The 12,126-nt window shown below is 36.1% G+C and overlaps 2 protein-coding genes across 2 annotated transcripts in view; one reads left to right on the top strand and one right to left on the bottom strand.

Moving 5' to 3' along the window:
• The window catches only part of LOC110462194 (AP-1 complex subunit beta-1-like), a 20,985-nt gene extending 17,213 nt beyond the window's left edge, over positions 1–3,772 (bottom strand). The window contains exons 1-6 of the mRNA XM_021516039.1: positions 3,718–3,772; positions 2,116–2,188; positions 1,824–1,929; positions 1,216–1,351; positions 538–783; positions 53–177 (exon numbers count right to left, since the gene is read on the bottom strand). Coding sequence (XP_021371714.1) covers positions 53–177; positions 538–783; positions 1,216–1,351; positions 1,824–1,929; positions 2,116–2,152 — 650 coding nt within the window. The 5' untranslated portion in view covers positions 2,153–2,188; positions 3,718–3,772. The remainder of the gene's footprint in view (positions 1–52; positions 178–537; positions 784–1,215; positions 1,352–1,823; positions 1,930–2,115; positions 2,189–3,717) is intronic.
• Positions 3,766–12,126, top strand: LOC110462195 (peroxisome assembly protein 12-like). Its single transcript, XM_021516040.1, has 8 exons — positions 3,766–3,953; positions 4,903–5,011; positions 6,549–6,658; positions 7,332–7,415; positions 8,371–8,591; positions 9,392–9,563; positions 10,151–10,239; positions 11,851–12,126. The coding sequence occupies exons 1-8, from the start codon at positions 3,831–3,833 to the stop codon at positions 11,966–11,968; spliced, it is 1,026 nt and encodes a 341-aa protein (XP_021371715.1). The 5' UTR covers positions 3,766–3,830; the 3' UTR covers positions 11,969–12,126.

The raw sequence follows: 12,126 nt of genomic DNA, 5'->3' as shown, positions 1-12,126 counted from the left end.
CTCATTGAGAGTGGTCAGGAGCTTGTTGACCCCAGGTCACTGAATTACTTACTCTGTACACTCGTTGAGAGCGGTCAGGAGCTTGTTAATGGTGTTGCCGTTCATCACGAGCACCTGCTGAGCGGTTGGTGATGACTCCAGAATCTCAGTAATGGCCGCAACAGCATTGGCCACAACCTGGAATTGTTTTCAAATATCCAATAATTTTATATAAAACACAATTCATTTCAACTTCTTTCGGTCTTTTTTAATATGAAAATAAATATTCTTTTTCTCCTTAATTATTCTGATCAATGAAGTTGTTTTTGATCTATGAAACTAAAGGACTTTAATGTTTTAATGTTGAGGTGAAGAAGATGCATTATCATAAAATGTTTAGGTTCCACATTTATGATAACCATGTGGGCCTGTGACAGTTAATCAAGATTATTTTTTAAAAGTGGGAAATTTAAAAAGGGATTTGGGGGGAAAAAATGCACTATTTCCCATTGGGAATGGGGCTAAATTTTGACGTTATAGTGTAATTGTGTTACTTGCCATAGGGTTAGAGTCCGACAGCATGTCCTTCAGAAGATCGAGGAAGCCCTGATCCTCGACCAGCTGAGCGTTGATGTCGTGGAGCTTCGCCACACATACGGCAGCTGTCTTCCTCACATATGGGTCCTCGTCCTTCAGACAGTTCCTCAGGGGCTGACATAGATAGTCAATGATCTTGTCGACACGGATACACCCCATGGTCCTCACGGCCAGCGCTCGAATAAGTGGATTAGGATCCTCACAGTCCTGTGTAATTTTGAAGAACAATAAATTGTATTACTTCCTCAAAATACATAAAATGTCTATTGTAGTACAGTATATAGATTTTCTATATCAATATAAAACCCTGATATTAAACGTTTTTCTTTTCTTCGATACATTTTTCAGAATTTCCATTAAGAATTGTCTTTTGGAAGCATGAGAAATGGATTTGCTTTACATTCAAACTGCTTTGAAATACAAAAATTTTCCTGCTATGAAAAGCATCTATTTAAATTATATATAATTATATCTTATATGGGCAAAGAAGTAATAACGACAGTGCAGACAAAGAAATGTGTCAAATAGAAGTTTAGAAACGAGACAAGATGATGACATCCAACACAAAAATGTAGGAATATGTGAGTATGTCATCACTCTGAAACTAATCCAAACAGGAACCAGAGATTATGATCTCACCCTGACAAATGTGTTGACGGCCATGATGGCCATGTCTGGTTGACTCTTGGCATAGTTCATCAGGTATAAATACACAAGTTTCTTCAGCTCCAAGTTGTCTGTCTGGATGCAATTGATAACATCTGGAAACAGGGCACTGCAAATGTAAAACAAAAACTATTTTTGATGTTATGAAAATGTATTGCCTCACATATTTAGTTGGTAAATAGCTTGAAAGATTTATATTCAATTACAACAATTACCGATAGGATTTACTTAACTGAGAAAAATGGCTATCAGAAGGAAAATCCACAGTTTTAGAAAAGCATTTTTACAACACTGCCTCTGTCTTTCTTACATATAATTGTACTTGCTGACCTTCCTTATTTAGGAGAGAGATTCCTGATTTGGACCTTTAAATTCAGTCTCCAATCCGAGGGGTGATATTCTTGATTGTCTAAACCAAGGGTAAGACATTTGAGAATATCATCCCGGGGGTTGGAGATTTCTCTGTCACACCCTCAAGGTAGGGGATGATTGTTTTTCTCCCACTTGGGGGTGACAACCTGATCTTTTCCGACTTAAAAGGGAGACACACGTTTGAAGGGTGAGAGAAAAGTATTTCTTACCTGACATCCTTGCCTACTGTCATACTGGCGATGACCTTCTTCACTGCCTCCTTCTTCTTGTCCTTCTTATCACTTTGGAGCTCTGCCTTCAGCTCAAATATCTCACCTGAAATTCACAGGTAAATATTTAACGACAGTCTTACATATAGTGAGATCTGTTTTACTTGGTGTACATGAACCTATTCCTTGAACTCTACTCTGGAAAGCATGTAGGTTTTTTTGGGCCAAATTTGGGTGAGTTAAAATTAATTTAATAAAGAGAATTTTAGACAGAAACACTATGAATTCTTACCTTTTTTGGTGGTTGTAAAATACTTTGAATCTGTCATCTTGAATCAGTTGCTAGCCCTCTGATGAAGAAAATTCTGAAATCAAACAAATACAAATGCTTTCATGGAACATGTTTGCGTATATGTAAGCCACAGTAATACATAATTTTGTATGAAGAGTTCCATCCCATTGGCAGATTTTGAAAATTCTTCTAGTCTAACCAAGATCTTGATAGCAAATGTTAGTTATATTTTCACCAGCCCTAACAGAAGATCTACTAGCATGAGTTTCCTCTGGCCCTGAATCCAGACTTTAAACAGGTACATCTGTAGATGTCTGGTATGTGGTTATACAAGTATTAATATTAATACCAAGCCTCAGAAGCTACATTATCTAAGCTAGCTTGGGGCCAGAGCACCCTTCTAAAAGAAAACATGGAATTCTCCGACACTGTTTCGTGGCACTAAGTTTTTAGGTGCTGACAACAAAAGTCTACTATGACATAACAAATACCCAACATATATCGATAAATGGATTATTTATTGATCCAAAACTACCCTTATTATCACAAAGAGCTGCTATACATTCCGTCAGGAGAGTCCTCAGTTTTGAATCCTTCAAAATATCCCACTGGAGCGACACCATTTTGAAGGCAATACAAATTAATGAGGGTGGGGGTGGGGTGATGACTAATCAACAAACTGTACTGATGCGGATCAAAACCGGAATAGAATATTCTTATTTAGAAGAATTCCAGACTGCCTATTTTTCGTTGATTAAGCTTGACACCAGACATCAATCTGTCAAAATATGGAAGTCTGATGTCAGGGCCAGAGGAAACTTGCTCTAAAATCTACTAGCCCTTGACATTGAGCTAGCGGAATTATACACCCCTGTTATACTGTTCAGTATTGTAAAAGTGTTTTTAAAAGTGTCTAAAAGATACAAACTTCCAAAGTTCATGTCAAAAATAGTATCCTTCCATATGTATAGTGCCTAATGGCTTCTGTGTGAACATATTGAGGTCAAACTATAACTTAACTGTAAATAGCAGAATCAAGATTTCAAATACTGAAAACTAAATATGGATGGCAAGTCGTTTACAAAAGTCAAAATAGAGTATATGTGTACTCTTACAAATCTATAATACAACAGGTAGTTAACAATAGACCCAGGATCGAAAGGGGCATGACATTTTCGTTACGAAACAATATATATTTAGATTTATAGAAAGAACTGACGATACAGTCGAAGGGGGCGTGTCATTGTTGTTACTAATCAATATATTTATATTTATTAAAAGAAATGAAGATACAAATTCCTTTCGACAAAAACAGACAATGTTTATATCAACCAACTACTTAAGTGATGAAATAAGAACAATTGTATATGAAATACCTATTATGAATACAAATATTCAGTTTACTATCAGGATTTGACGTTTCATTACAAACCGGAAGTAGCCGGTGTAAATTGAGAAATTTGGATTTTAGCAAACAAAATGCTTTACAAATATGAAATTACGTACATTAAGCATACATGATATAGTTGTTGTTATTCATATGTCATATAAATGTCTTTTAAACAACCGATGCTGCAGATATAAAGCGGATTGCTGGCTTACCCTAAACACTTCCGTCGTCACTAACCGACATATAACCTTCACCTTTGTAACAAACCGGAAGCAGAAGACTGCTACGTCCAACAAATGTTAGCTGTTCTGTACATTTATCAACCATGGCAGAAAGGGCAGCACACATCACTTCGGCTTCTTTCACGACCAAACCATCAATTTTTGAAGTCTTAGCGCAAGAGAGTTTGATGACAACTATTCGACCAGCCTTGAAACACGCCGTGAAGGTGTTTTTTTCTCGCACTATCTTATGTTGCGATTTTCCTCATGTGCAACAGTTTTTAACAAACATTACAGAACTGCTTTATCATGCTTTTAGATATGTTGTTGTGTATACCTTTAATAATAAGTTGCATTTATGAGTCTTCATATGTGCAGTTATTAATCAATTACGTTCAAAAAATTATAACATGTCCACAATTGGTAATGTAGGGGAGATAACTCGGATGTATATATTCACTTTCACTTTAACCATTTTGCAGGGCTACATTCGCGTATCCCGGTTGAAAGGGTGGCGCAGAAATATTCCACGATAAACGAACGCACTTGGACCGTTCTATAAGCAGAGCTAAAAATGCACAGTTTCGGAAAATAAAAACAATGTATCGAGAATATTATGCCCTTCTTTCACGCGTCTACTGAATAACATAACGTATCTTAAAAACTACATGTGGCTTGACATTGTTTTAGAAAGAAATAACGCAAACTGGCAATAGTCAGCATTTTAGTTTCGGCCAGGTACGTCTGGACCCCTCAATCTACACGTGCCAAATTTTCTTGAGGTCAGCCTCGGTCCAGATCTGTACCTATCTGTACCTGTCATTTTCTTTATAGGTTCAACCGTTTCAACCGGATATGCGAATGTTCCCCAGGTTACATTTTAATCAATAGTTTGTGTAATTTTGAGAGGAGCGACAACTAATCACCAGTGCATTACCTAGCTCATAATAATCCTTTTTGGTTACTGTGTTGTTATTTCAAAACAAACTCAGGCACCAGGCAACATTATATCTGAACTTCACAGTTTTAGGCCGCCTGAATCACTCGGGTGTCCTATTAAGATTGTGTCTCTGTGCATTGTGTTTCGTGCATCGTCTGGGTTGGAATTGCAACGAAATAACTTTGATGGTTTTTTTATATATATTCTTATCATGAATTACAAATAACGTGTTACAGGTATTAGCAGAAAGCAGACCTGATAAGTTTGGCTGGATGATAAGATGGTATGATGAAATCTACACAACACTTGACTTGGTGCTTCAGAATTTCTACCTTCGTAACCACTGTAAGTCTTCTTAAAATATCTTAAACTACAAACTTATTTTACAACGATTATGAAACAAGTTATATAACTTAAATTAATCACTCTTGTTGGACCAGTTGTTAGCACAGAGGGTTTTAATGTGGGATGAAACTGGAGTACCCAGAGAAAACCTGCGTGGTCAGGTAGGTGATCCTATACCTTTTCAGGTCCGGTAGTGGCATGGAACCCCAGCCACCTAAGTGAAAGACAAGTGCGTTATCCGCTGCACCACCCGACCACCCATTATAACAATGCCGTAGTTTTCCATGCTCACAATACCTTAAAATTGAACCACAATTGGACTTGTTTTTCACACTGTATTTATCTTGACTGGATTTGAGAACAAATGTTTGGTTGAAATTGACAGCCAAAATGTTGCTCAAGGCCAAAATGAGAGTCAACAATTGTCTATCAAGCTGTCAGTTTGAGAAAGTTCAATATGATGCTCACAGTTGACTACTATAATCAGGTATGACACATGTCTCATAAGCATTGAACAGAACATCCTCGATACTCCAGGGGTAACGCTCACTTTCGCTCTCTGTACCCCTGGAATATGTCATAGCGAAATTAAAGGCTCCGTGTGTGTCACCTTGTGGATGAGACTAGTTCTAACCTTTTATGTATACACATCAAAAGAATATCGCGATTGCATAAAAAATAACTTGTAAAAATAACTGGCTTTGTAGTCAGGTTTTGATCCTCTGTAATCTTCAAAGGACAGGTATCGGCCAAGCGATTGGTCAGGCTTTTTTTTTTACCTGAAACCAATTAAATATCTAGCTGCATACCTTCAATTTTGCTATGACATATTCCAGGGGTGCAGAGAGCAGTATTGAAGTTTCTATTATGTAATTATAAGTACAAACAGTATTCTTTGGATTGTCTGACATCACCTATATATTTGCTTTGCCATCTCTGCATTAAAGCCATTTTGGATTCTGCGGAGTATAACATATAGATAGATAGATAGATAGATATAATTCTTAAATGGCCTTGTATCATGCAAGACTGGAGAAGTGTCAAAATGGCAATGATCCCATTGCATTCATTATCCTGTAACAGGACCCTCCAAACTCTAGAAGGATGCTTTGTCAATTGAGCTATCTTGTTGCCGATGATCGACCCAGTCCAGTTTTGCTACATTCCTCCCTCCTTAAACAAAGTCATTGATCTCAAAGACACACAAGACCCTATACAGCCTTCTGTGGGTATATTTTGTTGGGCACCAAACTTATAACAGCAGTGGAAAAATGCACGGCCTGACTTGGGTTTGAACCCGGGATCCTCCGAACTCGAGATGGACGCTCTACCAATTGAGCTTTCTGGTTGCCGAAGATTGAAATCCAGTCCATTTCCACTACAATTATTCTATAAATGTGATTTCTTTTGGTAGTGTTTATATAGTGAAGGGTGAGAGCACTATGTATTGAGCTAACTGACCACCCTCGGGTAGACTGTTGTATCATACCAGGTAACACATTTTCACCATTTTATTAATTAAATTCTTTTTATACAGGTTCCTCCTTTGCTGAGAATTTCTATGGGATCAAACGAGTGCCTTTATCAGGATCTAGTAGTGGTGATAAACTTCCTCCAGAGATCCTGTTGAAATCTCTTATCTGCCTGGTAGGTATTAGGATCATTCATTCAAGATCCATCCTCGATACATTTTTACATTTACTGGAATACTGTGAAGGGCCGTCAAACAGCATCAACTCACAGAATACTCCTAGGGTTACACTCACTTACGTGCTCTGCACCCCAGGAATATGTCATTATTAGCAAAATTGAAGGCTCAGTGTGTGCGACCTTGTTTATGAGACAAGGAGACTAGTTTGATCCTTTGATGTACATCAAAAGATTCTCGCTGTCTATTAATGGTAAAAAATGATTGACTTTGAAGTCGAATGTCGCTCCTTTGTAATCTCCAAAGGACAGGTATCAGCCTAGCAATTGGTCAGTTTTTGACACCCGAGACCAATCTAACAGCTATCTTTGTGCCTTCAATTTTGCTATGACATTTTCCAGGGGTGCAGAGAGCGGACAAGATCAAACACAATGAAATGCATTTTTTCTTTTATAGAAATAAAATACACATATACACATGTTTGTGTTTAAATAGGATCATCCTCAGTCATTCAGACCAAAAATAATAATAGAAAAAAGAAGACAACGTTTGTGTAAATATTAAATAGGCTTACAGGTAAGTTGAATAACTTTGCTGAATTGTTTTATAATGAACGGCTACTGGTACCTAATGTAATTTTATTGCATTTGTATGATTCTGATTTTTTTTCAGGCTTTGATACCTTACATCAAACATAAGCTGGATGAAAAGTTTGAAGAGATGAGGCATAAATTTAACATTGGCAGCAACCCCCAGGTATGGTTGTTTGTGTGATTCTGAATATTACCTAGCACTGAATCAGTTCTCTTAGCATAAATATGAAATATGTCAAAAAAACTTATACAGATTATACATATACAGATTAAGCCTGCATTAGTTATATATATATAAGGGGACCCCATTGTGTATGGAATTTCGGGGTATGCATAAAACAATGCCGTTAACAGACTCTCAGCCACACTGTACTGAAATCAAAGTTATACATTTGTACTTCAACACTACGGTATTCAAAAATGCCACATCTATGTTCTACACCCTTCTTGCACCTTTTGTGTTAATCCATGATGAGTATCCCAAAGATAAAATTATGCAAATGTAGATATGAAGTACAAATGTATAATGTTGATTTCAATACAGTGTGGCTGTCTGGTAACAGCATTTTGTTTTTTGCATACCCCGAAATTTCACACAACAGTTGTACAAGTGGTGTACATATGGTCCACTACCTAGATGTTATTTATACTTTCAGCACAGCGTTGCTGGAAGTATGTCTAACCATAAGTGTCGACCTCTGAAACCTCCAATGAGGGAGATCTCCCTCATTCCACATTCCCAATAATGAAGAAAGTGCTTGAAACACAACTGAAACTGCTTTGCTCAATTTATCTTTCCCTTTTTATGTATCAAAATAACTCCAAAAAGCATTCATTTGATTCATACACACCTGTTAAGAGTTTTTACTCAAACCCTGCAGAACTTAGTAGATTATTTGACCACAGGATGTAGATTTTGAGTTTGTGTGAGTTTGGACTTGAATGAGTTTCGAGGGAGATTGGTAAATTTTGGTCAAAATGAGGGAGTCTCTTTCCAAATGAGGGAGGGTTGACAGCTTTGTCAAAGACATTTGTAGATGTATATTCAGCTAAATTCACACAGCATTATTTTGATAAAGTCATGTTCATCTAATTCACTGTGTTCAATATATTTTCAGCACAGCCTTGTTGCGAGTGTGTCGAAGGCGTTTGTAGGTGTCTACCCCTACATCCACATGACGTGGGAGGGCACTGTGTTGTGGTATCAGTTAGCTTACATGTTTGGGAGGGGAAGGTGGCACACACCCTTTGTACGCCTAGCAGGGGTTGAGCTCACTCACGTACAGGAGGACGACCTCACTCCCACAGCTAGCTCACCTATAGACTGGAACACTGCTAGGTATTGTATTGTTAAAGAATATGTCTTACTACCCAGGTTTATGCAAAGATTTGTTTTACTGAATGTACTGGACATGACTAGGATGTCTATGTTTGGCAGGGGCTCTTTAATTGAAAAAAGCAAAACAATATAAAGTTAAAGTTAATTATTTAAGTTTTCCAAAAAATATGTTTGGGTGACTTCAGTAAAAAGTTAACCATCACTTTTTGAAAATTAGCCATAAAATGTTCTACGTAAATAAAAACTATTTATTTTACAAAAATGAAGAAACAAGTTATTTCAACTTATATTAATCACTCATAAAAAGTTGTGAGATAGGTAAAAGATATCAGATGTGGCCAGAACAAGAAAAACACAAATTCGTTTTGGCTTTAGCTGGAATGATGTGATTTTTTTGTTGGAGATTTGCATTACATGAAACTCTTTGTAACTTTCTGCTGTATGTTTTACAGTGGGTATGTCATATAGTAAGGGCTCTGTTACACTTTGCTGGTCACTGGTCAAGGTTAAATGTTCAAAAGACATGATAAAATATCGAACATGTACAAGATATCTCCTGAACCCCTAAACACATTCAGTTAATTTTAAACCATATTATTGTTCCAGGTAGTATCAAGTTCTTCACCTCATCAGATCTTAGTTGTCATTGGTCAAGGTTAGAGGTTCAAAGGTCATGGTAAAAGTTCAAACATGTACAAGATATCTCATGAACTCCTCAACATATTTTCTGTGAGCTTCCCCTCACTTTCTTTTTTTTTTTTTTTTTTTTTTTTTACAATAGTAATTACTCTCTGTTAAAGCACATCTGCACGACTTGGGTACATTGGTGAGCGGGCTCTAAACTTGACGGCCACCTCCTTGTCCACGGGACTATCTGTGGGCGTGTTCTTCCTACAGTTCCTGGACTGGTGGTACATCAGCGACTCTAACGCCCCAATGTTGATGTCACTTCCTGTCCCAGATGCTCCAAAGGTTAGTCTTTGATACAATCTGTGTATCTGTGTAGTCTTAGCTACAATGAGTTTGTCCTAAAAGATGTTCGGGGCCATGTTTTTTCTTAATTTAATAATAATTTTAATGTTTCTAATTACTTTGTGTGAATTTATATATAAATGTGCATCACAAGCATTCCTTTTTCTGTTTTTTTTTTCTTACTGTAAACAGGAAGTATATGAATTTAATGATATAAGTGAAAATAATTGTTTCCATTCCTTTTGTAAGTTGACTTACATGTATGATATAATTACTACATTTTTTGGTTATGTACAATTATTATTGACTTATAATGATAAGTCATATTTGAGTGACATGTAGATTTATCTACCTTTGATAGGTCTATCAACCATTGGCTTGCTTTAATGCAATCATTTAAATATATGAAACTGGTAATAATGTATATAGAATTAAATATAAACCTTCTTTTGATATGTCTGAAAATAAATAAATATTTGTGATATATCTAAAATTTGTGATGTACACTAATTTCTGGTACATTGTACTTGAAAATAAACATATTGTGAAAATTTAGTTATCTATTAATGTAAATATTACTATTTTAGTGTGATACAGACCTGACCACACCCCCATATAATGTCTGTCCAGTGTGTCTGAGGACAAGGACCAATGACACTGCCCTGTCAGTGTCGGGGTAAGTTACTTGATTCAATGTGTGATTTCTTCCTAAATTTTAAAACAGCCTGCTCCTACATAAATTTGGAAAATATAGCATTTTTTTTTTTATTGAAATTGGGAAGAAACTCCTCATTTTCCCTTCATGGAAAAACAGCCTATATTCAGCTGTAAAACTAGGCATATTTGTTTTAGGATTTTTTTCAAGTTTGTAATTGATTAATGTTGTTTGAAGAATGTAATGATAAAAAACAGGGCTGGATTTGATTTAATTTGATTTGTTTTGTTTTTGCAATATATTGTCTAAATAAATTATTTAGGTAATGTCTAGGTGTAAATTGCAATAGAGTTACATGCCAAGGGAGCTAACTCCTTAATTCTAAGCCATACATAACTGACTCCATATAAATTAACCCAATAGTTAGAACATTGCCTTTATGTTATACTTATCAGTTACATGGCATAATGACAGTGATTTTAATATTTTGTCAGCGTTGAGCTTGTTTTCAACAAAAAGCTGATGGATGGCAAATTTATATAAAAATCCCCTCCAACTCTTGAATGGTTTGTTGAACAAAATTTTGTCTCTAAAGCAGATAGATTGAAGACAATGAAGTGCACATAATTTATGCGCTATTTAAATTTTCTTCACCCCAATAATCACTTTGGTACTGAACATGTGTTTTTACACAGTCATAAAGATAAATGTGATTCTTTCACAATTTGATTCTTAAAAGAAAGAATGATAATGGAATGTTTTTTATGTTGTTTACATTGTTTGATTGAAAGAGTAATGAAATCTGTAAGTCATCTCAAAAATAATCTTACCAATTTTCCATCACAAAGTCATATGAGACCTGTTCAAATTGAAACACATTGATACCAGACCCTTTTTAGAATAGACAAGATTTTGGAAAACACAAGTTCCATCTAAACAGCAATATTTATAGTCAGCAGATTTAAAAGTCTGTTTAATTATACAGGTTTCCAAATTATACAGGGTTTAGTTTATGCAGGTTACATGGCTGAAGAAGGACAGTAACTGATTGATGTAGATTATTTATAAATGATCATGTACTGCCTTGCACTTGTTTGGGTCTGAAAACCTGGATTCTTTTCTCCCCTTTTAAAAAAGGTTATTAAATTGAGAGCTATCAAACTCTGTGTTTAGTCACTGTGTTCTTCACTGCAGGTTCAGTGTTAGTCACTGTGTTCTTCACTACAGGTTCAGTGACCTGAAATAATGAATTGACCCCTTATATCCCACTGCATGATCATAAGAGGTGGCTGTTATTATAACTTTATTAGTGTCTGGGTTCTTTCTTTAATTACTTGAGAGCTGGTCGGGTGGCGCAGTGGATAGCGCGATTGCCTTTCACCAAGGTGGCCGGGGTTCCATTCCCCCGATCGGACGTGAAAAGATATGGGGTCACCTGCCCGACCATGTAGGTTTTCTCCAGGTACTCCTGTTTCTTTCTACATTAAGAACCCCTGCATGCTAACATCCGGGCCAACAAGAGTGATTGATATCATTTGAAATAAATTGTTTCATAATTGTTGTAAAATAAATAAAGTTTATATACATGTATATACTTGAGAGCTGTGTTGAAAATCTTCTTTTCTGTTTTAGGTATGTGTTCTGCTACCCCTGTATATTTGAATATGTGAACAAACACAGATGTTGCCCAGTAACCAGCTATCCAGCCAATCAAGAACACTTAGTAAAGCTGTATCCCCCAGACTCTTGACGACAGATACTGAAGTCAAACATCTGAGTGATCATGTATGGTTGTGACTCATTTTTAAATTATGTTGATGAAAGTTTTATGCATGATTGTTGAAATTTCATTAATTAATTTGTTATTGTTGAAAATTGAAATTAATAAATTTGCATGTTTTATTAAAA

The sequence above is a fragment of the Mizuhopecten yessoensis genome, unplaced genomic scaffold, assembly GCF_002113885.1.
Source record: "Mizuhopecten yessoensis strain PY_sf001 unplaced genomic scaffold, ASM211388v2 scaffold10759, whole genome shotgun sequence".
NCBI lineage: Eukaryota > Metazoa > Mollusca > Bivalvia > Pectinida > Pectinidae > Mizuhopecten > Mizuhopecten yessoensis.
This window is presented reverse-complemented; position numbering and strand designations above follow the sequence as displayed.